This window comes from Coturnix japonica, chromosome 1, assembly GCF_001577835.2.
Source record: "Coturnix japonica isolate 7356 chromosome 1, Coturnix japonica 2.1, whole genome shotgun sequence".
In the NCBI taxonomy this organism is placed as follows: domain Eukaryota; kingdom Metazoa; phylum Chordata; class Aves; order Galliformes; family Phasianidae; genus Coturnix; species Coturnix japonica.
In genome coordinates this window covers 19,790,696-19,814,712 of record NC_029516.1, presented here as the reverse complement: position 1 = coordinate 19,814,712, position 24,017 = coordinate 19,790,696, and the positions used below count along the sequence as shown (strand labels likewise).

Genomic DNA, 24,017 nt, shown 5'->3' with positions numbered 1-24,017 from the left:
CTGAAAACATACAAAGAACAGCTTCCAGTGTTCCCCTGCTTGCTTTGTGCACTAAGTATCACAGAGCCCCTCAGCACCAGCCATACCATGAGTTACAGGTTGTGACTCTGAAAGAGAACGAAGGGACAAAACAAGGACATTTCTACTGCAGCATAGGCCAAGTCTTGCACCTCTGAACTGGGCCTTACAGGATTTATTGTAGCCTGATGGTGCCTTTGCCTCTGAGTTCTGGTTCAGCCTCCAGGCTCACATTGCACTGGGTAAAACCTGTTCTGAATCTACTACAGACATTTTGAAATTCTTTACTCCAGTCATAGTGCAAAGTTTTCCCTCCTAATGCCCCATGAATCAAATGCAGGCAGATTTTGCCTCAGGAGCAGGATGCTGCTCTTGTCTCAGAAGAGAGTTGTTCTTTGTTACTGCAGCGTGACACAGGAGTGTCATATTCCCCCACTTCTTTAAGAAACTCCATATACACTTTAAAAATTGCCTTTGTAATCTTTCTAGCCTTAAGCATGGCTTTTCACAAGCAATTCGACACCTTCGCTTCCTCCACTTTGTCTCAATATTGAGTAGCCTGGGTCATTGCTTGCTGTTCTTTGAGAATTCATCATAGTTTTCACCACTCTCAGCGAATCTTCTCTCCACGGAGAGTTCTCCACCAGACCACCAACCATGCTCTTCAGAAAGCTTCTGAACCATCAAGAAAGAACAGTGACTTGAAACTGTAACCTCATAACACTATCTAACACTACTAAGCCAATGTGTTTTGGAGATGGAGATGGGTTTACTCCATTGATGACTGGTGTTCAGAGGAACTTCCTGAGTCTTGGCAGCCATAGAAGATAGGGCCAAAGGGGCAAACAGATCAGCAGCCACTCTGCAGGATGGTCTTAGCACTGAGGGGAAGGAGCTTAGCTCAAAGCTGTAGCCATACTCATCCTTGCACTGCAGTTACCAACTCAAAACAAAATCCCCCCATCATCAAGCCACAGAATAAGCTTGTGGAACAAATGAGGACATTAGGAACAACTAGCACAAACAAAGGACCTGTCTGAGGAAAAGAAGTGGTGTATGAGGGATGTACTGGGTAAATGTCAGGTGCAGATACACTGTGTGCACTTTGATTATGAGTCTGTGTTATCCTTCTTGGACATTAGGGCACCAATATGAGCTGCAGTCTGACTTAGGGAGTACAGCAGTGTAACAATGAGCCCCAAGGAACAGCCCTACATAAAGTGAAAAAAACAAAGCACGGGGCATTTTACCACTGCTACTTATATACAGCTTTTACCCTGAATTCATACTTGCCACTGAAACATTCAATCTTTGCAAAAATGATGTGAGTGCTTTGTTTTGTTGATGTAGTACACTAGCTAATGTATCAAAGGAATGAGGTATCAGGTGGCATTATAATAACAGCACATCAGCAGAGTTAGCTGTCTCTCTAATCGGGTCTTGCATCATTACACCAAAAAGCAATCAGAATGCTACTTGAAAGATGACACTATAGGAAGGAAGAAAAATTCCTGAAGTGTGTTTAACAATAATTCATAGGACTAAAGTAAACCAGAATATACACTGATAGCATCTGTTATATAGTACCGGGCATAAGTTGTAACCTTACACTGGCATATAGCTTCTTGAAACTAATTCTGCAACATCTGATTAATAACCTAGCATACACTACATTTGCTTTATATATGTATATTTTTAGCCTCTAATTTATAGTAGCCCCATTAAAGTGGATTATGCTTCCCGCTGTTCCTCCTTGATCATTAGAGCTGGTTCAAGAACCAATTTGCCTACAGAGAGGTGTTATCATATGATCAGGTACTATTAAACATGGTATGTCAGTTTTTGCTTAACAGATAAATGTCAAGGAGAAAAACAGAAATGCCTTTCAAGTGTGTGTTTTTTTCATCAAAAGCAGTGGTTTTCTTTTTTAATCTAGGAACCAAAGGTGGCAGAAAGCACACAAGGTTTTCTATATAACATTTCCCAGAAAAGGAGAAAGCTAACCAACTGGAAAAGTTTCTGTCCTTCTATGTCTGGAATCAACAGGATCACAGGTTTATCCAAAAAGGCAAAAGGGAGTGATAGTTGTTGAGATTATCATGACTATCCCTTAAAAACAGAGGATGTTAAGAGTCTCTTTTTAGCATATTGCATCCTCTGATCTATCCCGGATCAGCACTTCCAACACTCAGAGAGCTTTCTTGACCATGGACAATTCATTTTCCATTTCCTTTTTCTCTTTACTACCTGAAGAATGATGTTGCACGTACTCATCTATCCTTCTGTATTAGTTGTTTTGCTTATTGCATCTTCCACGACTTTCTTTAGCAAGGAGAAAAACTGACTCAGACTGTACACAAATAACTTTGGAAGTAAATTCATAAAGAAATTATATTGAGAATCAGAGATTTATCTACTGATCGGTTGCTCCTGTCATCTCACATCTTCTGAGCAACGAGCAGGGAGACAAATGCACAGACAAAGCTGGATGGTTCATGCAGGCAGAATTCCCAGTGCAGCAAAGTCTTTGAGGGCTGTAGTGTTCAAGCTGAGGCACTGATGGAAATGCAGGGCTGTGACAGCCTGTTCCCCCTTCAGCAGTCCCTTTTCCCTCCTCCCACCAGTGGCTGAGCTCCCTCTGGCTGGGAGCCACAGTATCCCCAGCAGTGTTCATGCAGTCCAAGGTGTGAGCGGAGATTACTGAGCCAAAATTTTCTGCGCAGGCTCTGGGATCACAGTACTGCCCTCCAGCCAGTCCTCCATTCAATGCCAGTGTTCTCACCAAAATCCTGCAATGTTGTGTGTTGGCTGTACATGAAATTTCTGCTGTGTGGGTGGTTATAATATCTCAAATTCATCTCTCCCTTAGTCTTAACATCTGCTGGCCAGATTTGGTCGTTATTGCTCCTCTCATCCCTTAAATTGACTGCCCACTGCACAATGTTGTCTCTTCTTCCATTAAAGTTGTTTCTGAAATAGTTCTTTGACCATCGCTTACCATTAGCAAAAGTGGATGAAATAAGACTCAGTTGTGAAAGCAGCTTCACAGACTACTGGCAGCTCATGAATTGAGTGCCACTGAAATTGCCTTTCAGCAGGTTTTGTATTTTTCAGGCTTAAAGCAAGATGCTATGAGTAATATTTTAATACATGTAAGTTAACATACTGGAGTGACTGGAAACTGAAATTTGCAGTATGCCTGCCAAAGAGTTGGTCACCAATGCTTGGCTTGTAACAAGCTCCAAAATACAATTGCAACATATTTTTAATTTTTCAGTGCAAATGACTCTGGTCAGATTTAAGATACAGCACCATCTTATGGATATTTCTGTATAGATTAATGGGTTTCTCTGCTGGCAAAAAAAAAAAAAAATGCTTCTTTGGCAACAAAACAAAACAAGGCAGAATTATCAGTCATTGTTCACTTCTTATTTATGTGAAAAGTTAGAATTACCTCTGGGAATGGGAAAGGACATCGTTCCTACACACTCATGTTGACAAATTCACATTTGACTACCAAGTCTATGACCAGGATGCCAAGTACTCCCAGTATTCTGGTGTCACAGCTTCCAACAAGCACTCAAAATACTTGAGATCCATTTCTTAATCATATAATTTAAAAAATACATAGAAATCTCATTTTATTAGTCTCAGTTTCTGGGCCGTTGTGATGAAGCAGGGTCATATTTCCAAGTTTTTCTTTTCAATTTCAAATAATACCATCTTTTTCATTTTTCTTTCCACGAAAGTTTAAGTTCATTCCTATTTCTGTGAATCCTGACACTCTCAAAAAAAAAAAAAAAATCAACCCAATACATTCAAACAGAAAGGAATGGCAATCCTATTTTCTAGTTTAACTCCCAAGTCCTGTAAGTAAAAGAGATATAAATGTTCACTCTTCTTTCATGCGCTTTTAAGCAATAGATTACCATAAAGAATCTTTTTTTAAGTAAGAACCAGACACATTTTTTCCTTCCATCATCATTACAAATTATTATATGAATTCGTATTTTTTCAACATTTTCCCACCTGGCAAGAAAAGCATAAACTGAGTGTATTGCTTTTTTGTGCTATAGTATTATAGGATACATGGGAGAACATCACATGCCCCAACTCCTTAACGGTGACCTTGTACACAAATCCTGGGTCTCTACTAATGCAGATCTAATTACAAACAAACAAACAAACAAACAAACAAAAAAGACATATTTTCCTTTAAAAATAAACATCCCTCTTTGGAAACCCAAGTAACCATGCAGCCTGTTGATCAGCTGGTGTTTGGACTAGATATCCTAGTGGTCTTTTCCAACCTTAAAGATTCTATGATTCAGGGACGGTTCAGTACAAGCAGTGAAATCTTTGGAGCTTTCCAACATCATTAACTGTTTTCTGGAACAAACTCCAGACTTAATTTCTCTAGAAAATAGACTCCACAAACCTTTATCCTTTGTTCACATTGTTGTCTTCTCCCATACTGGCCTATTCCAGGCCACTTACAGCTTTATTCACAATAAACATATTAAAAAAACACTGGAAATCAAAAGACAGACAGTGCAATATCTTGATAAAAGATAACAGCAGTGAGACTTCACACTGAAATGATAAAATGGCTTCTATACCAGCTGAGGAAGAAGGTGCTGCTGGAGATTCAAAAACTCAGTTGCAAATCCAGTCAACTAATGGCAGGTACATGTGGTATAATTCCTGCTATTTCACTTTGCTTACTTTCTATTTAGCACTAATTTTATGCTGTGATTTAGAAACACTCTCGAAAGGCACTGATTGTGCGGGGTAGGATGGCACAAATAAATTATAATTGTATTTGTTTGTTGCCTTTGAAATTAGTTTAACACAAATACTTAAACACATTCAATATGAAAAAACAGTTCACCCTTTTCTTGCATTATGCACTGTAAATGTTATGTATTTCAATAAAGTTGTACTGAAATGTGCTTTAACTTGATTTACTTTAATCTATTTGAATTAGTTTTGGGGAAAAAAACACATAATGACATTAAAACAGTTGAATTCATTGGAAAATGTATTTGGTAAATACACACTTTGAGTTAAATGTCTATTATATGTATGATATATATATATTGTATATATATAATGTATTCCCTTAGTTCATCCATATGCCTTGACTTTACAGGCAAATGCAAGGATTTTTTATCTGGTAAATGTTCCAGATATTCTTTCAGCTTAATGCCAGATAGAAAGTTGGTAGTTCCAGAACTACGCTGAAATAACTTCAGAGCTTTGCTCAAGATATAAATAAAAATTTTAGCTGTCTTGAATGATAAGAAAAGTGACTTTATGTCATCCTTCCTGACAGAGTCACTAGGACATTACAAAAATGGTTCCAGTAATGACAGTGGAAAGAGTACAATATGTTGAAAAACCAATGTGATACTGTATAAAAAAAGCCAAGGGTAGAAGTACCACATCCATGCTCTCATAAATCAGGGACTCCAAATCATAACACTTGCTTTAAAACTGTTATATGCCAAAAGTAAGAATAAAGCCAAACTTGCATTGCACTCTTATTAGCCATCTCCTTTTCTGTAGGGCATGGAGTGCAGTCATTTCAGCTTCTCACCACAAGCAGAATGGCATAGCTTCTTAGGGGGAGGCAAGGGGAATGTGAAAGCTGAATTTTCATGCAATATACTAACTGCAGTTGCTGAAGTTGAAGAAGACATACTCAGATGATATTTTGCAGCAAACTACATGACTTGGAACAAAAATTTCCTGGATAAAGAAGTTTTTAGACCACCTGCGAAGATCTCACTGAAATGTGTTACAACTGTACTGAAAATTTTCCAAAACAACCGCACTGGAAGCAGACATTTGCCAGCCCAAGACATTGTGTTAGAAGACCAAGAGGTTGGAAACATGGAAAAGCAGAAAAGTTTCACATGGTAGTCCAGAAAAGAGTGCAGTGTCATTACCAAGTGCATGGCTTAAACTAACTCACTGGTTTATAATTAAGCCTAAAGAGATATTTAACTAAAATCTCGCCATAGAAGGGTAATTAAAGAATGATTTCAACTTGCTGAATCTAAAAATACCACCCATCAGAAAGGCTACATAAAAGTCTTCCTGATGATAAATCCAGGCACTAGCAAGATTCCTCTTATCCATGTTTTAAAAGTGATTATGTTCTGGCAAATCCAACTAGCAGCTCTCTTCAAGTTCAAATGCAGGGCACAGTTTAAAAGCCTGCTGAAAACAAATGGAGAAAAGCGCACTGAAGAAAGAAAGGGCTATTTCTGTCACTAGTGGACTTTAAAACAAATCCTAACTTATAGGGATTTACATTCAAAGTATGGACAACTGGGTACAATTTGAAGGCCTTTAGAAAAGACAGGATTGTGTTGATGAGCTTTCTGCACTTCCCAGGGAGTGATCTTTGGGTGTTCTCAGTACAGCTGCCCTTATCTGTACTCTCCACAATAAGTTTCTGTGCTCTAAATGTACAAAAGCTGTTTGCAAAGAATTCTTCTAGAAGAAAATAAATCAAATTCCAGCTCAGGCATATGAGCAGACTTTGACCATTCAAGTACCCAAAATGCAGATTTTAATAGTGACAACGGTGATTCTTTTCTGTTTTGACCATGTGCTGTAAAAGGTCTGCCAATGTGTTGAAATGTTATCTTCATCAGGAAACAGAAAATTACCATATATAATTCCATAAGGGTTTGAACTAAGCTGGTTCCCTTGCTTGCAGCACAAAGACCTCATCACAATCACAATATTCTTTACGCTGCCATTTCAAACTCTGGAAAAAAAATTCATACATTTTCATCAACCTTGTGAAATGGTTTGATTAAACAATTAATCTTGGTTTTCCATCTCAGCATATTTTCTTTATACTAATCATTTAGGATATGAGTTTAAGACAAATGTTGACTCTGTCTTGTTTTCTCTTTGCTAGGGCTTCAATGATGAAAGTTAATCTATCTTATTTTCCATAAGGTTGATTCTCCACCTCTTGGTCAGTACAGTGCCAAATGGGGCCATGTTAAATGACAGTTCATTTCCATAACAAATGGAATGGAAGATATGAAAAGGGCATTGTCAATCCCCCCTGAACTCCAAAATATACCTTAAAGAAAGACGAATTCATTGTAGGTGACTAGAATGAGACTGAATCTCAGAGCTGCACAAACGAAAAAGGATGTCCTTGAACTGTGCAACAAGACTCTCATCACACAGTTCAGTTACGTGCTTGATTCCTGGTAAGAGTCAACAGAAACTGTTTTCAGTTAATTAACTACTTATGTACACAGCCAGCAATTTGAGCTCACATGCAAAACAAAATTAATGGGGAGATAATAATCTCAAAATATTTTGAAGTATTTGATATGCAAAACTGCAGGCTTGTATGGTGAGAGAATGACAAATTGGAAAGACTGAGCCTTTCCTGCATCCCTACTCTTCTCTGCCTTCACATGCAGTAGCACTGCATGAGTTCGTAGAATCATGGAATCATAGAATCATAGAGATCCCTGCTTTCATTGGAGAGCAAGCCCACATTTCTAAATCCTGAAGAATAACATAGGTAGCTGCTCTGCTTGTAGCATGGGGAAAGAAAGAAGCAACTGTCATTGTAACAATTAAATGGTCAGTTATATTTAATCTCATAAAGTAAATGTGATGGACATTTGGGAGTGCCACTTCAAGTATAATTCATTTGGGAAGACACAGGAATAATCAGAATCAACACCCATTGACTATGCAAGAAGGCTGAGGGATAATATAGCCCACAGAAAACTGAGGAAAAACAGGAGAATTCCTTTTTATACAAAAGCTTTTATGAGCAGAGACTTTTGGTTTTATGGAAATCGTGATGTGGTGAAGTCTCCATCCCTGTGGGTATTTAGAAGACATGTGGATGTGACACTGAGGAACAGGGCTTAGTGATGGGACTTAGTAGGTCAGATTGATGCTTGGACTTGATGATCTTGAAGGTTCTTTTCAACACAGATGATTTTAAGACTCCATGACTCTATCAATAGGGTGCAAACAAACTGTCTTCTGTGTTCACTACAGACAAGGAGAATGATGGGTTTGAGTTGCTGTGGTACGGTACTGATGTTAGCAGCTCTGAGCTCATGGCTGACAAAAGGCTGGAAACTCCCACTCTTGCTCTGTCCTCAACATCTCCCAGTTACCATAGCCTCTCATTCCTGTCCTCACTTTTGCAGGCCCAGGACCAAGCATTGAGGAGATACTGTACAAAGCCCCTGGTCCAGGTCCCCCACAGCCAAGGGTTCCTTCCCAAGAAAAGGTGTGGGGCTGCTGACTGAGAGCATTGTACACTTTGGGAGGAAATAAGTAGTTTGGCCTCTCCAGCTCCAGTCCTATAGAGCCAGGATTTGCCAGCAGGAGTACACCCAGTGGTGGGGGCCTGCAAGAGGAATGGGGTCTGGATGGATATCACCCTGTCAGAAATACCACCTTCTGTTTTACTTTGCACAGTGCCCTACACTGGCTCTCCTCAACAAGCTTTGTGTCATCTGGACTGCGGAGAGACCAAGCATTTTAGGGGGCAGTATCTATCCTCAGTAAAAGTAGTGCTAGTTAAGTGTTAATGAGAGCAACCACATAGAAATATTACTGTATTATGAATAAATAACATCTACATTTTGGCTCTGTGCATTTTTGATGTAGCTAATTTAGAAACTCATTGATATGTACCAAGACATTCTGAGATTTGCATTGGCATTATTACACCAACCAGACGATCAGCCCTGTGGTGTTCATGGTCTTAACATTCTTAGCTAGTGAAGATGGCTTGCAGTCTGGAGAGGTTTCTTGTGGGTAGAGACATTCCTTTAAGGGGGAAAAAAAAAAAAAAGAAAAAAAAAAAGATTTGAGTTAATCTTTAGAGTTTTAAAGAAGATATTAATGTCACTTTTTAGACTGCACACTGAAAAATCAAATTATCTTAATTACCTGAACTTAAGGTGTGGAGAACAACACTGCATTCAGACACAAAGCTACCTTGAAACAAATTAATTCAGAAGTCTCTGTTTTTTAGGATAGCTTTTAGTACTAAGTGACAATGTGACATACATTTTAATATGGCCCCTTAACAATAACCTACTCATTACCTTGATACAGCACAGCTTGTGACTAATGCAGTGCCTCCCAAATGTCAGACTGGGACATATGATTAGTGTATTTATGTGTATTTACATACACATGCAGGTGCTATACCTGAGCTTCAAGACTGGAAACTACGCATGGAAATACTTTAATCCAGCTTGTTTTTTTCATTATATGGATCAGTTATTGGCATCATTTACCCTCGTCAACTGTCCTTAGGAACTGCCCTAAGGAATATTTATTAGAAAATAAATAGATTACAAGCCTGGTTTTCAGGGAAAGCTCTCTCTATTTATTTTTTGTCAAGGCAGGCTAAAGAGGTCTGTTTATTGCATCTTAGTTACTACTGCCAAACCCAGTGACGTATGGCCAACACCAGAATGTTACTTAGTGATTTCTTTCTACAACTCCCGATTCACTTGACTCTGCACATTACACGTGAAATTATCAGAGAGGTACCATGTGATACACTTCTGGGAGAAATGCATTCCTGAAATGAGTTTTATATTCCAGAAATTAAACCTGCAGAAATTTTAGCTGGCTCCTGCGAACTCTTTGCAAAAGAATAAAACAATCTGCTGCATGGCAAAACAGAATTGAAAAGTACATCAGCTATGCACAAATGGCAGAGCTTAGCGCTGCATGCTGGTAGCACATGAATGCTGATAAATTTATCATTATGAAGGTCTCTTGGACACTGCTCATTGCAAAGCAGAATGCAAGCTCTATCACACTTTCAAATTTATATGCTACCAGGTGGACTGTAAATCCACATTACTTACTCCACACCCCTGCGTGGCGTCTTCATCACACCTTCTTGCCTGAGCAAAAGCTCATACATATCAGTGGATAACAGTGTCTGTAGTCAGTGCCCTTCTGAAACTGGAAGTCAGGCCATAAAAACAAAGTATGCTCAGCTTTGCAATTATATGGTTAAAAATATATATAATAAAGATATAGTTAATTCTTCTATATTGCATTAATGTTTTGAACTTTTGTGGCAGACTTCATTCGTGTTTTCAAGTTTTTTCTCCATGAGTTCATGGTATACAAATAAATGTGCATAACACAAAGGGTTACATAAACCTCTTGGTGCTATCTGGTACAGTACATACCCACCATACAAGAAAGTACCCAGGAAACATCACAGTCTTGTCTGGCCTTACTATTTTTACAAATAATATGAGGTGAGAACCTTGCTTAATCACATGACTTGGTAATTTAAAGCCATACTAAAGAATAGGACAAGAAGTATCTGAACAGAAAATACACCACATGAAGCTAAAACTCATTACTGTGGACTACTAAGCTTCAAAATAGCAATCAATTTTACAATCAAAATTCAGTTTGTAAGTGAATTTCAAGGCACTGATTCTATTATAGGAAATCTTAACGAGTACATATAAATTCTTATAAACGTTACTTTTAGTCATATGTTTTCCCAAAGGAAGAGACTGCAAACATAGCTAAAACTTTTATCTTTATCTTGGAATAAAAATCTTGGATTAGTTCAAAACTGAGTTGTTCATCAGTAAGTATTTTTACTGCTTCTTTTATATCCTAGATGTAAAGCTTTATTGAAAAAAAAAAACAACCAAACCTCATTTCACTGTTACATAAAACTGAATAGTTCAGTTCTCAACAATATTCTGTTAAAATAAATATGTTTTATGAATCAAATTTGCCTAAATATAATATCTAGACAGAAAAACTACACTTGAATGAATGCAGCTGTAAATAAATTTGTGCTGAGGTTAGAGAAGAGGTAAGGGAACGGAAAACACACAATGTGTTAGGTTAATCTTAATGAGAAGCAATGAATGACTTCATTGTTGTAGCTGGATTCTTTAAAGGTATTTGAATATAAGCATTTTACATTGACATTTGTGTACTTAATTGGTTGAGCAGCATTTGAACACAAAGGGGAATTGTGGGACAGGTTCTGACTAATTCCTACACGACAAATACCACAAAGGTTTGATGATATCACCATCAGTAAAGGAGACAAAATGGGTTCAGGACAGGTGGCTTTCATGCTCTACAGAAAAGCTCAAAGATAAAAGAAGATACTGTGATTTTAAATGCATTACATTTAAAAAAGCACTAAGAACTAAAGAGATATCAGCACCAAAACTTCTCAAGTAATGCCATCTAAGAGTACATTAGGAATGGAAACATACAATACCAAATAAAGAGTTCTGCTAAGAAGAGGAAAAGGTAAGAGCTTGTTCTAAGCTGCTAGATATGCTGATAGATATTGTCAATTCTTTTTATCAGTGCTGTCAATTCCAAGTTGAGAACATTCTATTTTGAGCCTGATCTGATAGAAAATAAAATTTAAATTGTTCTTGTTTTTATCTTTTTTTCCCCAAAATGATGCAAGAAGTGAGAGAAGATGAGTCCTGAAAACAAAGTACAAGACTTCTGCAGCCCTGATAGAGGTCTTTGCATGCAGTTCTGGGAAGATATTTTAAACGTACATGCTTTAAGATGCAGAAAAAAAGCAAATAGCTCCCCTGAATTCTCTAAAGGCAAGAAAAAATGTACTGCAGGCTGGCCAGACTCACCTTGATCGCTGGAAGGATGTTTGAGCCAATAGTCCTGGAAACCCTTTCCAAATACATTCAGAGCAAGAAAGTGACTGAGATTATCCATAATGGAACTATGGAAGGGAAATCGTAGAATCAGAGTCACAGAATCACCAAGGTTGGAAAGACACACAAGATCACTCGGTCCATCCACCCGTCACCAATAGTTCTCACTAAACCATGTCCCTCAACCAACATCCAGATGTTCCTTGAACACCTCCCTGGGCAGCTCATTCCACTGCCTGACCATTCTTTCAGAGAAGAAGTATTTCCTAATATCCATCCTAAATCTCCCCTGGTGTAACTTGAAGACAGTCCCTCTTCCTATCACTAGTTACACAACAGAAGAGGCCATCCCCCGGCTCACTACAACCTCCCTTCAGGTAGTTATAGAAAGCAATAAGAAGCGTCCTCTTCTCCAGACTGAATGAATGATGACTGAAATGATGCCTGACCAGTTCAAGAGACTTCTGTGACCAAGAGACTGGCATGGTGGATGAAGGGAGAGCAGCAGCTGTCATTCATCTTGACTTCAGCCAAGCTTTTCACACGTGTCGTGACTTTATGGCTTTACATTGGTATTCCACATCACAATATCATGCAGTGCACTGAGAGTAAAGGAGTTAATGCTGCAGTTCCGTGAATTCTCATATTTCCGGCCTCTTGATCTCAGAAGAGAAGAATGAACTACAACTCCCAGAAGACTTCATTTTTCTGTTTCCATTTTCCATTCAGAGGGAAAGATAAAACTGACTGGGAGTCACAAGACTTCCCTCTTTGCTCCCTGGCCATTTTGCCTACAGCATTAGAGTAAGGACTTTGGTTTTGGAAACTCCCTCACTTTCTTTGATTTACTGGATTCAATTCCAATCATACTGTATCATATTGTATTATCTCACATTACGCTACTATATTTAGTGAACTAAGATTCCCCCTTAGCTTGTTGCCACTGTTTTCCTTTTCTAGGCCCATCTCCTTCCTACCTTTGCCCTTCCTCCTCCCCCCCACCCTTTCAGGGGTGTGGATCTATGAGTCTTTTCACCCCCTTGTCACAGAACCAGGCTGAACTGTTACAACAAACCAATGAAAAATGAAGAAGTGGAGTGGAAGCTGGCTAAACTGTTAGGCCTGGAGTGTTGAGGTCAGGGCACAGAGGTCACTTGGAGGCCCATTACTAGCAATGTACGCAAGGACCAATACTGTGACCAACACTGTCAACAAAGGGAAGTGCACAGTTCTGCACCCAGGAATGAAAGATCCCATGCACCAGCGCAGGCTTTGACTGTCTGGAGAGCAGCTTTGCAGAAACAGTTCAGGTCCGGGTAGACCAAGATGAACATCAGCCAGCAGTGAGCTACTACAGCAAGGAAGGCCAACAGCCTCCTAGGCTGTGTTACGATGAGTGGCACCAGCAGGTCAGGGTGTGATCATTGGGCATGGCATGAAACATAGGAAATTAATTCCATTTAAATACAAGAAAAAGCTTTCTTGTGGTGAAATTGGTCTGACACTGGAACAGGTTGCCCAGAGAGGCTGTGGAGTCTCCATCCTTGCAGATATTTTAACCATGACAGGTTATGGGCCTGGACACCCTGCTCTGGGGTGTTGGACCAGGAGATCCCTGCTAACCTCAGCAGTTTTGTGTTTCTCTTTTGAAACATGAAGTAAAATAAGAGAGATCTTCCCTCCAAAAAGGCACAGGCAGCGACTACAGCAAACATTATCTGTTGTATAAAGAAGAGACATGGAATCTCATGTGTGAGATAATGTGAATAACCTGGCCTTCATGCAGCAGTGAATGATGATCAAGACATGGGCTGGGCCATTAAATTTAAAACTGTTAATGACCCGGCAGTTCTGAAGTTTCAGGGAGCTCATACTCCAACCAGTGCTTTGCATATCTCCAGTGTTTCATGGCGTTTCATTTTGATTTGCTACTAGAATGACTGAAATTATTGTGAAAGGCATCTTTAAATCTGAGAGAAAATTGTACCATATATGACAAAACTGAGCTATTTTATATGAGTGCTTCCCTTAGCACCCAGACTTCCACGACAGCCGTGTGTCTGCCAGCAGGGTTCTCCCCCAGCACCACACTGCATTCCTCTGGTAGAACCCAGGCTCCTGATGCTTAACACTGACATCTAGCTGATAGCTGCCTACAGGAGGAGTAGTTTCATCTGAAAGCTAATTATCCCAGGGGATAGATGCCTGGTTTAAAGAGCCTGTCCCAAATCTGGAGAGATAATGCATGGATATCAATATGGACTGAGAGCCTCTCACATTTCTCAGCCTGGCCCAGGGATGGAATGTCAACTGCACACAGTGAGAAGGGAGTTTCTGAACAGTGCTTTTAAAACTTGCCACTGTCAATCAGCAGAAGCCGAGAGCTTTGTGCCTCAATCACCATCATCTTCAGGTTGGATATTAAGGAAAAATTTCTTCTCCAAAAGAATGGTGATGTAATGGAGCAGGCTGCCCAGGGAGGTGGTGAAGTCCCTGTCCCTGAAGGTTTCCAAGAAACAGATGTAGTGCTGAGAGACATGGTTAGTGGGCGTGGTGGCGATGGGTCAATGGCTGGACTAGATGATCTTAGTGGTCTTTCCCAACCACAAAGATTCTATGATTCTATGACTTCATGCACCTCTCTGTGAGCTGGCAGTCCCTGCTGTCCCTCACTCACTGCTCCCCACTGCCATGTGTGGGTGCACAGGGAGCACGGGAAGGAGCTGTGGGTCTGTGTAAAATCCCACAGCCTGTGCCAGGTTCCACGATCAGACTCCGGAAACTCAGCTTTCTAATGGTGAAACCTTTATGACGTTAACTGAGACATCGCTGCTGGTCGCTCAGACATCTCTCACAGACGCGACAACGAAGAGAGGAACCCATCTGAGTCCGAAGCACGGATTTCTGAGGGACGTGAACTACCTCCGCGTCCTAAAGGAGCGACAAGCAACTCAGCTTCAGCTCACTGTTAGCAAACCCCGCTTTCGGTGCCTTCCTTTGTTATTTCACTGGAGGCACCTGAGACACCTGTGATTTTCTCACACCGCATGACAGACAACGCCAGCGCACCGACCTGTATCGGGCCGACCAGCGCCGGGCCGCCTCTGTAGCCCGTCCCCGTCCCCGCCTCCGCCGGGAGCGGCTCGGAGCAATTCCCACGGCAACCCAGGCTCGACCCCCTTCCCAGACCCCGCCTCCCCGTCCCGCCCCTCGGCTCCCGGTAGGAAGCGGTCCGTGTGTAAACTCGACGTGTCCTGGAAGGTGCGTGCCTTTCCGTCCTTCGGCTGCCGAGCGCGATGCTGGACCCGTCGTCCAGCGAGGAGGAGTCGGAGGAGCTGGTGGAGGAGGAGCGGCGGGACGCGCTGCTGGTGGCGGGCGGGGGCTCCTCGCCGCGCTCGCTGCCGCCGCCGCCGCGGGACCAGCGGGGCAGAGAGGGCGGCGCGGGGCGGGCGGCGAGCCCCAGCCCCTCGGTGCTGAGCGAGGGCCGGGAGGAGCAGGAACGGCTGCAACGGGAGGAGCGGGAGAAGCGGCTCCGGCTGCAGCTCTACGTCTTCGTCATGCGCTGCATCGCCTACCCCTTCAACGCCAAGCAGCCCACCGACATGGCCCGCCGGCAGCAGAAGGTGAGTCCGGCCCCTCCGCCCGCCCGCCCCGCCCAGCGCCGCGCTCCGGCCCGCAACAGGTGGCGGCGGGCGGCGGTGCGGGGAGCCCCGGCCCGGGGCGGGTTGAACGCGGTGGGAAACTCCGGGAAGTTTGCGGAGCGGCGCGGAAGTCCCCGCGGGGGTCGGGGCGCCCCGGGCCGCTGGACGGCTGCGGTGGTGCCGCTGTCAGGGCACGGCGAGGGCACGGACCCCGCAACGCCCCCCGCACGCCGCAGCCCGAGCGCCCCTGACCCGCTCCGCTGTCGGTGCGGCCGCGGTCCGGAGGTGAACGGGAAACTGTTGCGTTTCCTGAATCCTCAAGTGCGGTCCGTGTACAGAGAGCTGCTGAATGTTCCGCTTGTGGTGATAAGAGCGGCCTTTAGCGGGGGTTCAACAAATGTGCTCTGTCTCTCCTCCATCGGAGACGTGAGAACGAGCAGCGATGGGGCAGGTGTCTGTGCTGTAATGGTGCCCGTTCTCGTTCAATTATTGAGCTGTACTGAATATAGGCAGAATATTTAAAGTTTTGAAACGGAGCGTTCTGTTTCCAGGGAGCCACTTTAAGCACTCAGTTCTTGAAATGCTTGATCTAAAAATCTTTGCATTTCTTTTACTTTCCGCTCAGTTCTGCAACAAACAAAACAGCAATAAAATACCTCTGTCACAGTCCAGAAAGATATCGGCTGGTTACCGTCAGAACTCAGTTCCCATTAGCCTTTTATAGCCTTAGTACTTTCATGTCCCTAAAGCTTTGTAAAAAGCAATAGGAAATGTTTGGGGATGGCAGTTATCATGCCTGCTAAAGGTGATTTGTGCTTAGTGAATCCTTTGACAAGTTAATGTGGTGGTAATAATAAGATTATTGCTGGAAGAACATTTTGATTTTATTAAGCTGCAGGTATTTAAACTGCAAAAAGCTATTTAAGGTCTTTTTGTAAGCAGAAAACCAAAGAAAATCCCATAAAATTGGGATTCTGCCCGCCCCAGTGGGATTCCCCACCCCAGAAGAGCTATAACAGTTTGAAGGGATGTCTGCAGGTCACCTCCTGCCTCAACCTAAGTTGACATCAGCACCACGGCAGTTTAGCTGTGTCTATGTCCATCAGAGCCTTGTGAGCCTTAGGAGATGAAGCCCCACAGCCTGGCTGTGGCTCGCACTGGTGCCCGTCACTCTCCTGCTGATGAGTTCTTTCTCCATCAGCCCCCAAGTCACCACTTGTGGCTATCAGCAGCAGGAAATGCTGAATACTGAGTTCTCACTGAGCTCAGTCACTAAATATAGGAACTGCATTTTAAAAATAACTTCAGTATTAATTATTCTTGTTAATAAGGTTCATAACAAGAGATTACTGATGTGCAGCCAATACAGGAATGTGATGCTTGTGGCTGCAGCATATGAGCAGGTAACAGATTTATTGACAGTTGACTTGATACCAAAATTAAATGGTACTCTTGCTGATTTCTTCTTTTAAGTGGATTCTGCCTTGTGGTTTTATTGTATGTAGGGATTTTTTCTGCAGGACCAGGATGCTTTGCTGGTCACAAGGTAGTGTTCTTAAATAAGACGTAAATAAATACTCCCTAGGAGTTGCAGTTCTCTCTGGAAATAATGAAATATACACAAGCATCTTTTCCCTTATTTGACAGTTTGATGATATATCCAGTGAATCGCTGAGAACAAGGTGGCAGAATCAGCCCTGATGCTTGGGAGTTCAGGATGCCTGATCCCAACTGCGGGTGGCTGTGAGTCCCATGAAGCAGCCCTCCTTTGTGCTGCTGTTTGTGCAGCATCAGGGCTCTGTCAGTCTCTCAGACAAGCTGTGCCCTGTGGTAAGACACTTCAGGACATGTGCTAGCTGGAGTCACATTCCATAGGGTACCAGAGCTGTGTTTTTTCCTGAATGAATCTTCTTAGTGCCAAGATGTTGCACAGATTGGGACTCCCTTCATCTCCTGCCCTTCTGCTTCACTCCTGCTCCCTGTGACGTGGTAGCCATTCTCCATGAGTGGGCAGAAGTTCCCATCCTGCATTATTCCCCACAAGCCATTCAGTGCCATGGGTCCTGTTAGCTAGCAGTGGCTGAAGGGTCCAGGTAGATCCTACCTGGAAGATGCTTCTGCTCCCAGCCCTGCCTGTCTGGCTGGGCACTCTTCTGCTTTTGTATTAGCAGTCTCTCTGATAACCTAAGAATAGTATCCACCCTGCTTGAGAGCAGAAGTAATTTGTTCTTTCTGCCAGTTCATTTGGCATATTGCTGAGCAAATATTGCAGAATGCTGTTTGCTTCTTTTTCAGTGTGGAACATATTATCCAGTAAGGGAATGAGATGGGATTCATGTATCAAATATCCTCCCTTGCATTGTAATATCAGCAAGGAAATGGTTTACAATATGTTTGGCTTCTGATGTTCTTGTTTCTATATCAGATTAAAATCTACCACGCGGTATCTCAAAACCATCATCACACTTAATGGGATGAGTTATACTAATCAATGTAAAGAGGTCTAAATGCAGGCAGGGTTTCACTCCTCTGTTGTCCTTTCTCATCCTTCTTTCTTCACAGTAAGTAAGATCAGCTCATTTCTATTGTCATAGATAAGACTAATTAAAAACAAACAAACAAACAAAAAACAACTTTAAGAGATCTGTGACAATGTACCAGAGTCCATCAACTGTACCAGCTTGTTTTTAATGCCAATGCAACTAAGCCCAAACATAGCTGAAACACACTTTGATACCTGGCTGTGTTCCTTCTGTGATCTATAAGATGTGTGATAGGAATATTCTTTTTTAACTCTTCAGAGTTAGTTGGTGACCTATTTTTACCTCCTGTCTTGTGTTGGCTGTGAATAGATTTGGTGGATCATGGGGGAAAAAAGAAAAAGAAGCTTGATATGGTTTCTCAAGGTATCATAGCAGACCTTGGCAAAGATGGAGTTAATTCAGCAAGGTATTAATCATGCTCCTAATAGCATTTCTTCAGTAGATATGTATGGGCATTTGGCCATGCATTGTCAAAGTTTTTAGAGAAATATTAGTGCATCGATGCATTACATGTCATGTTTTCAGCAAGTAAGGCTTGCCTGTCTTTGCTTTAAATAGGCTTTGCCACATCTTTGTAGTTTCTACTTTAAAATGAGTCTTCTGGAATATACTTCAGTGTCTTTCTTTTCTACCTCTCCAGTCTTCTTTCTTTTTAGTCCAGCAAAAGAGGAGCTACAGTTAAGTAATGCCATTCCTTCTCCTTTTCCATCCCAGCTGAATGGATCTCAAAGCAGTCGGCAGCCTGCAGTTTCTTCAGAAACTTAATGGGATTTAAATGACATAGTGAAGTGTGTTCTCTCTGCAGCTGTCTTTAATCGAGATAAAACTGTGTATGTGAACATAGCACAGAGACATTGTGGTTTCCACAGAAATAAAGAGGAGGCATTACTTTTGGAGGGAAATTCATGTGTATTCAGTTTTATTTAGGGGATAAAGGCGAGTTCTGCAAGTTACAGTTCCTGGAGAAGGAAGTGGTAACAAACTGCTACAATTAACTAACAATAACAAATAAGTTACATCCAGTAACAAAGAAACATTCAGTCTGTTTCTTCCTCAAGGTCTTAAAATATACTCCAGTAATCAAGCAGTCACACCATAGAAATCCTAGAGTGGGAGGGGAATAAAGCTCCTACTCTAAATGAGATTTCCTAATGCATGAAAGGCTTAGTACATCAAAGCTGATCATTCAAGTCTTGCTTTCATAGGTGATAAGTAGCAGAAGTGATTGAGCTGGCTGTTTAGAAATCACAACTAAGTGAAGTTCACTTCCTGAATACATGTTGAGCTGTTTTTGCTCCATTTATTTTCTCCACCTTCTCACCTGTGAGTATGTTATAAAATAGTAGAATTGTTTGAGTTGGAAGGGACCCTGAAAGGATCTAGTCCAACTCCTCTGCAATGGACAGGGACATCTACTGCTCCATCAGGGCCCCATCCAACCTGTTCTTGAATGTCTCCAAGGATGGGGCCTCCATTATCTCTCTGAGCAACTTTTTTCAGTGTTCAAAACTGTCAACTTCTTGTTAATACTCTAAAGTAGGAGTAGTAATATTTAACCAATTACTTTCATCTGGACTTTGAGTTTGTTCTTTCCTTTTTCTTGGGTTTACCTCTAAAGAAGTGGCTCTTGATGTGTATTCACTAAATAACATAATCAGGAAAATCACATAATTATTTAAGTTGGAAGGAACCCATAAGGATCATCAAGTCCCACTCCGGGCTCCACACAAGAATCAGATTATGTATCTGAGAGTACTGCCCAAATTCTTCTAAAACTCCAGCAGTTTGGCACTGCATCCACTGCCTTTGGCAGCCTGTTCCAGTTCCTGACTACCCTCTGGTGAAGAACCTTTTCCTAACCCTGCCCCTCCCCTGACATGGCTCCATGCAGTTCCCTCAGGCTCTGGCTCTGTCACAGAGAGAGAGCAGAGCAGAGCTGCCCCTCTGCTCCCTGTGCATCCACCATGAGGCCTCCCTTCAGGTCCTCTGCTCTGGGCTGAGCAAACCCAGGGACCTCAGTTGCTCCTTATATGTCTTGCCCTCTAGGCCACTTGCTATTTCTGTAGTCGTCCTTTGGACATTCTCTGATAGTTTTGTGTATTTTTTTGTACTTTGTCACCCAAAACTGCTCAGTATTCAAGGTGAGGCTGCATCAATACACATCAGAATAGGAAATTGTTAGTTATAGGAGCAGACTTAATTCTTGGACAGTTCTTTTCTCAGTGCCATTATTTCTCCTATCCCAGGCCTCTCTTGTTCTTGGGTTTGAGCTGGTGATGTGTACCTACTTGCTGCTTGCCTGAGCATGTTTTGGGAAAGGAAAATTGTGTCATGGTTTTTGAGCTTCCTTGATAAGATGCCTTTTTTTTTTTTTTTTTTCCTTCCCAGTGCTACGGTAGCAAGGAGAATACATCCAAAGCCATTTTTACTGGAAATTATAGATATGCTTCAGAGGATGAGCGTAAAAACAAAACTTGGCTATCTGGTCAAAATTCTGCTCATGAGCTTTCCAGGAAGACATCTTCCTTTTACAGATCTTAAGGGGTTTTTTAGAAGAAATTTGTAGTCATTTAAAATCAAGTTTACTTACCCCCTTCATAAACTCTTTGATAATACCTTGTTGCAATTTATTAAGCAATGAGTATTTTGTTTTCAATCATATTAGTGTGTTTGGGTAAGTCCTGTCAAAGCCCATTAGGATGCTGGCCTGCACAGCTCTATACCCACACAGCTCTATACCTATTAAGACTTAATTAAGATTATAAGCAACCAGTTCTTTTTACCCCAGGGAGAACTTGTTCTTTGGGGAAGATAGAATTCTTGTCTGTAGTAGGAAGGATACTTGCTGTGGATGGTTGGGTCAGCTGCAGCTGGAGGAACACTGAAGGGTGGTGAGTGAAGCAGCCTTCTGGTTATCAGTACCACTTCAGAAGTGACAACCCCACTGAGATGTGATTTAATCCTAACCTGTTCTGGTGCCCAGACAGCTTAGCGCTGATTAGCATGGCTTGGCCAAAAGCTGGGAAAACAGGTCTTTGGTAAATGGCTGCATAATGAATGAGTGTATAGGGACAGGATACAAACCTCATTTTACAATGCTGAAAAATTAATCAGTCTCTTCTTTTTGCTTACTTTTCTTGTTTCCCCTGCCAATTTTAGCCATAGTTGTCTTTGAAATGTAACATTTCTTGATGATTTCAGGGACAACTTTTAGTTTTTCTTTTCTGAATGAGTGATCTCAGGTTGCTGAGTTCTTCCTGTCACTCAGATGGCTTAACAAGTGTGTTAACTCTATTCAGAAATACCCACTTCAACTGCTTGAGAAAGACTACTTATTAGTTTTTCTATGGGGAAGCTGGAAGGATGAGTTGGAGGAATCCATTGGTGGTTGCCATCTCTGCAGGAATGGTTCAAGGGAACTGGCTGGTCTGGCTGCCTGGCAGTTCTTGAGTTGTTATTTTTGACTTATATTTTGTGCATCTGAAGATTGTCTGTGACAGAAGCAGAAACAACAAATCTGCTTTTCTTGTCCTTACAGTTTTCTCCGATGTCATTTGAGAAACATACTCATTGCTGCTGTAGAGGAATAAAGCTAGTGAAAATATTACTTTTACCCTCCAAACCATAGTCCTTTCCCTGCATCTGGATAAGGGCAGTATGTCACAATATAATTACCACATACTTGTCTTCAGCTGTAGAATACCGCCTGCACAGAAAATACTTGTTGCTTGCCAGTAGACTATTTGCTGAATGAAGTATTTCTTATAAAAGCAGTTCTGCCATTCCCCTTCTCCTTCCTCCATTTGTACCATTTCTGGTACATTTCATGCTCTGGGGCACAACTCACCAGCCACATCACATTTTGCTTACTAATTAGACTTTCTTCCTGTCTGGCTTTGCACCATTTCTTCTCAATATTGGTGAATGCCATCCTGAAGTTATTTTCTGTAAATATTCTTTTGCATTTTAAAAGCATCTCTGTGTACGTGTTATATTTTCCTATTTTGTTTCTTTTTTTATGTGTAGATTTCTATTGCTTCACTAGCTCAACACGTCTCTATTTCCTGCTGCTTCTCTTTTATTTGTGTTCTGGCTGGAAATGGAAAGCTAACAGCTCAGGGACAGCACTTTCTCCCCATTTATCCACCCAGGAGGTGGCTGTGGAGCCAAGCAGGATGCACTTCCCTCAGCAAAGGTGCCTCTCCCAGTTAAGGGGCTTGGGTCAGGGTGCTGGTCTTCATGCCTTGACTTTGCTTATATATTTAGCTGTACTGAGCCCCAGTTAATATATTGCTCTATCTGAACTGGGTGCCAACCTCTCAAATTTCTTTAACTTTTTAATCTATACATCTCATTTTCATACAGGTTTTTGGTGAAGTCATTGCAAAGATGCCTACTGCATTTCTTTCCAGCTTACTCCTCCTGCTGCCCACTGATGGCTGTGGCACACTCAGCACTGATGCTCAAACGTCTTGTTTTTCAGCTGTTCAGCATCTGCTGAACTCTCATTCTCTTTGCTTGGTGACTACCTCCAAAGCCTGCTTCTGCCTGGAAGTGCTGGCATTGTACTGAAAGCAGCCCAGCTCTTGTGAGCTGCAGTTGATTCCCACAGGTTTTGGAACAGCAGCTGTGAAAAGTCTGTTTTCAGTTTGTTGCTGTGTGGGGGAAACTGAGCAGCAGGAGATGCAGAGCGTTTGTATGTGGGTACCGGGCTGCATCAGCTTAGGTTTGTGTTTTGAAGGTTATTTTCATAGCCCTAAGCACTGAAGGCTTCTTACTTATTTATTTTTTTCTTTAAGGTTCTCTAGAAGTTGATGGTTCTTCATAAAAGAATTTGTTTCTGGTTCTTTTTCTGTTGAGGACATGGAAAATATATACCTTTCTTCAGGCATGGTTACTGTATGAGTAAGTTTAAGAATGTTCTTGAGTGCTCTTCCTGTCAGGAAGAAGAAAAGCATTAATTAACAGCATTGTGAAGAATGAACGGACCTTCAGCGAGCACTTTGTAAAATCCATGACCTGAAGAAAAAAAATTATTAGGAAAAGAGAAGGTGATTGAAGAAGAATCTTCTTCCAGTTCTGTTTCCATTTTTATTTGCACAAAATTAAATAAATAAAAAGAATCAACCTCCAAGCAGCCTGTGTCACATATTTATTTTGCTAGTTTTTGCTCAGGAGCAGCCCTAGTTTGTGCCTATTGCTCATATGTTCCTTTATTTATTCCTGAATTATGTATTCTGAGGCTTTGTAGCAGGTTATGGGCAGCTGTTTCTCTTGCAAAAGTGCTCTACGAATGTTTTGCCATTCCAACTGCTTAATACATGCATTAGTGCTAAAATATTTATGTTGACCAGTTTATTTTGATCCACTTAAGGATGGAGCATGAGCAAGGAAAAGAAATAAAATCAAAGGAGTAGTTATTTGGTACAGATCTGATATTAAATCATTGCAGCACTCTGTTCTTGTCAGACTCTCCCTTCCTTCCTGCACTGTCAATAAAGGCAGAGGACTTTTCAATCCCATACCAGTAGGAACTTAAGAGCAACAAATGGTGATATCCTTTGGAGACTGAAATTTCAAACTTCATCAGAAATTTCCATCTGGATCTTGTAGTTTCCAGCTCACATCTGCTGAGCAGAGCAGGAATATGTTTGCCTGAGTGGGAACTCAGATTCAGCTTGTGATGACTTAGCACGTAATGCAATAGCATTCCAGTAACCACATGTATGGTTATAAATGTAGGTTCAATGTGTACTAGTACATGGTTGATGAAATAATTATGAGCATTTTAGCATAAGTATTAGAATGTGTACCACACAATAATTTCATTTATGTGCTTGTTTTCTTTCTCAGCATAATTTGGCTCCCAAATGGAATGGCTTTAATAGCATCACTTGAGATTTTTAAGATACATCTTACAAGTTGTCTATCTGTTCCATCCTTGTTTTTAGGTACTATTAAGGAATGGCCTTTTTCCATAACTATAAATATTTGAAAATGACTAACCGTGTTTTGTATATATATAAAACCTATTTTCTACCACTTGAAACTTCTTTTTTTAAAGCTATTTTAGAAAAGTAATCTGGAAATTGAGTTCTAGTGAGATA

At 41.4% G+C, this 24,017-nt stretch overlaps 1 protein-coding gene and 1 long non-coding RNA gene across 15 annotated transcripts in view; one reads left to right on the top strand and one right to left on the bottom strand.

The window, feature by feature from the left end:
* Nucleotides 1-6,415: 6,415 nt before the first annotated feature.
* Nucleotides 6,416-14,454, bottom strand: LOC107308820. Its single transcript, XR_001552933.2, has 4 exons — nt 14,365-14,454; nt 11,700-11,794; nt 8,722-8,856; nt 6,416-6,799 (listed from the first exon to the last, which is right to left on the bottom strand). It is a non-coding gene; the product is annotated as an uncharacterized LOC107308820 (long non-coding RNA).
* A 219-nt stretch (nt 14,455-14,673) lies between these two features.
* CADPS2 (calcium dependent secretion activator 2) overlaps nt 14,674-24,017 on the top strand; it is a 279,319-nt gene continuing 269,975 nt past the window's right edge. For all 14 annotated transcript variants that reach the window (XM_032442782.1, XM_015852971.2, XM_015852964.2 and 11 more), the window contains exon 1: nt 14,674-15,349. In XM_032442782.1, coding sequence (XP_032298673.1) covers nt 15,023-15,349 — 327 coding nt within the window. In that variant the 5' untranslated portion in view covers nt 14,674-15,022. The remainder of the gene's footprint in view (nt 15,350-24,017) is intronic.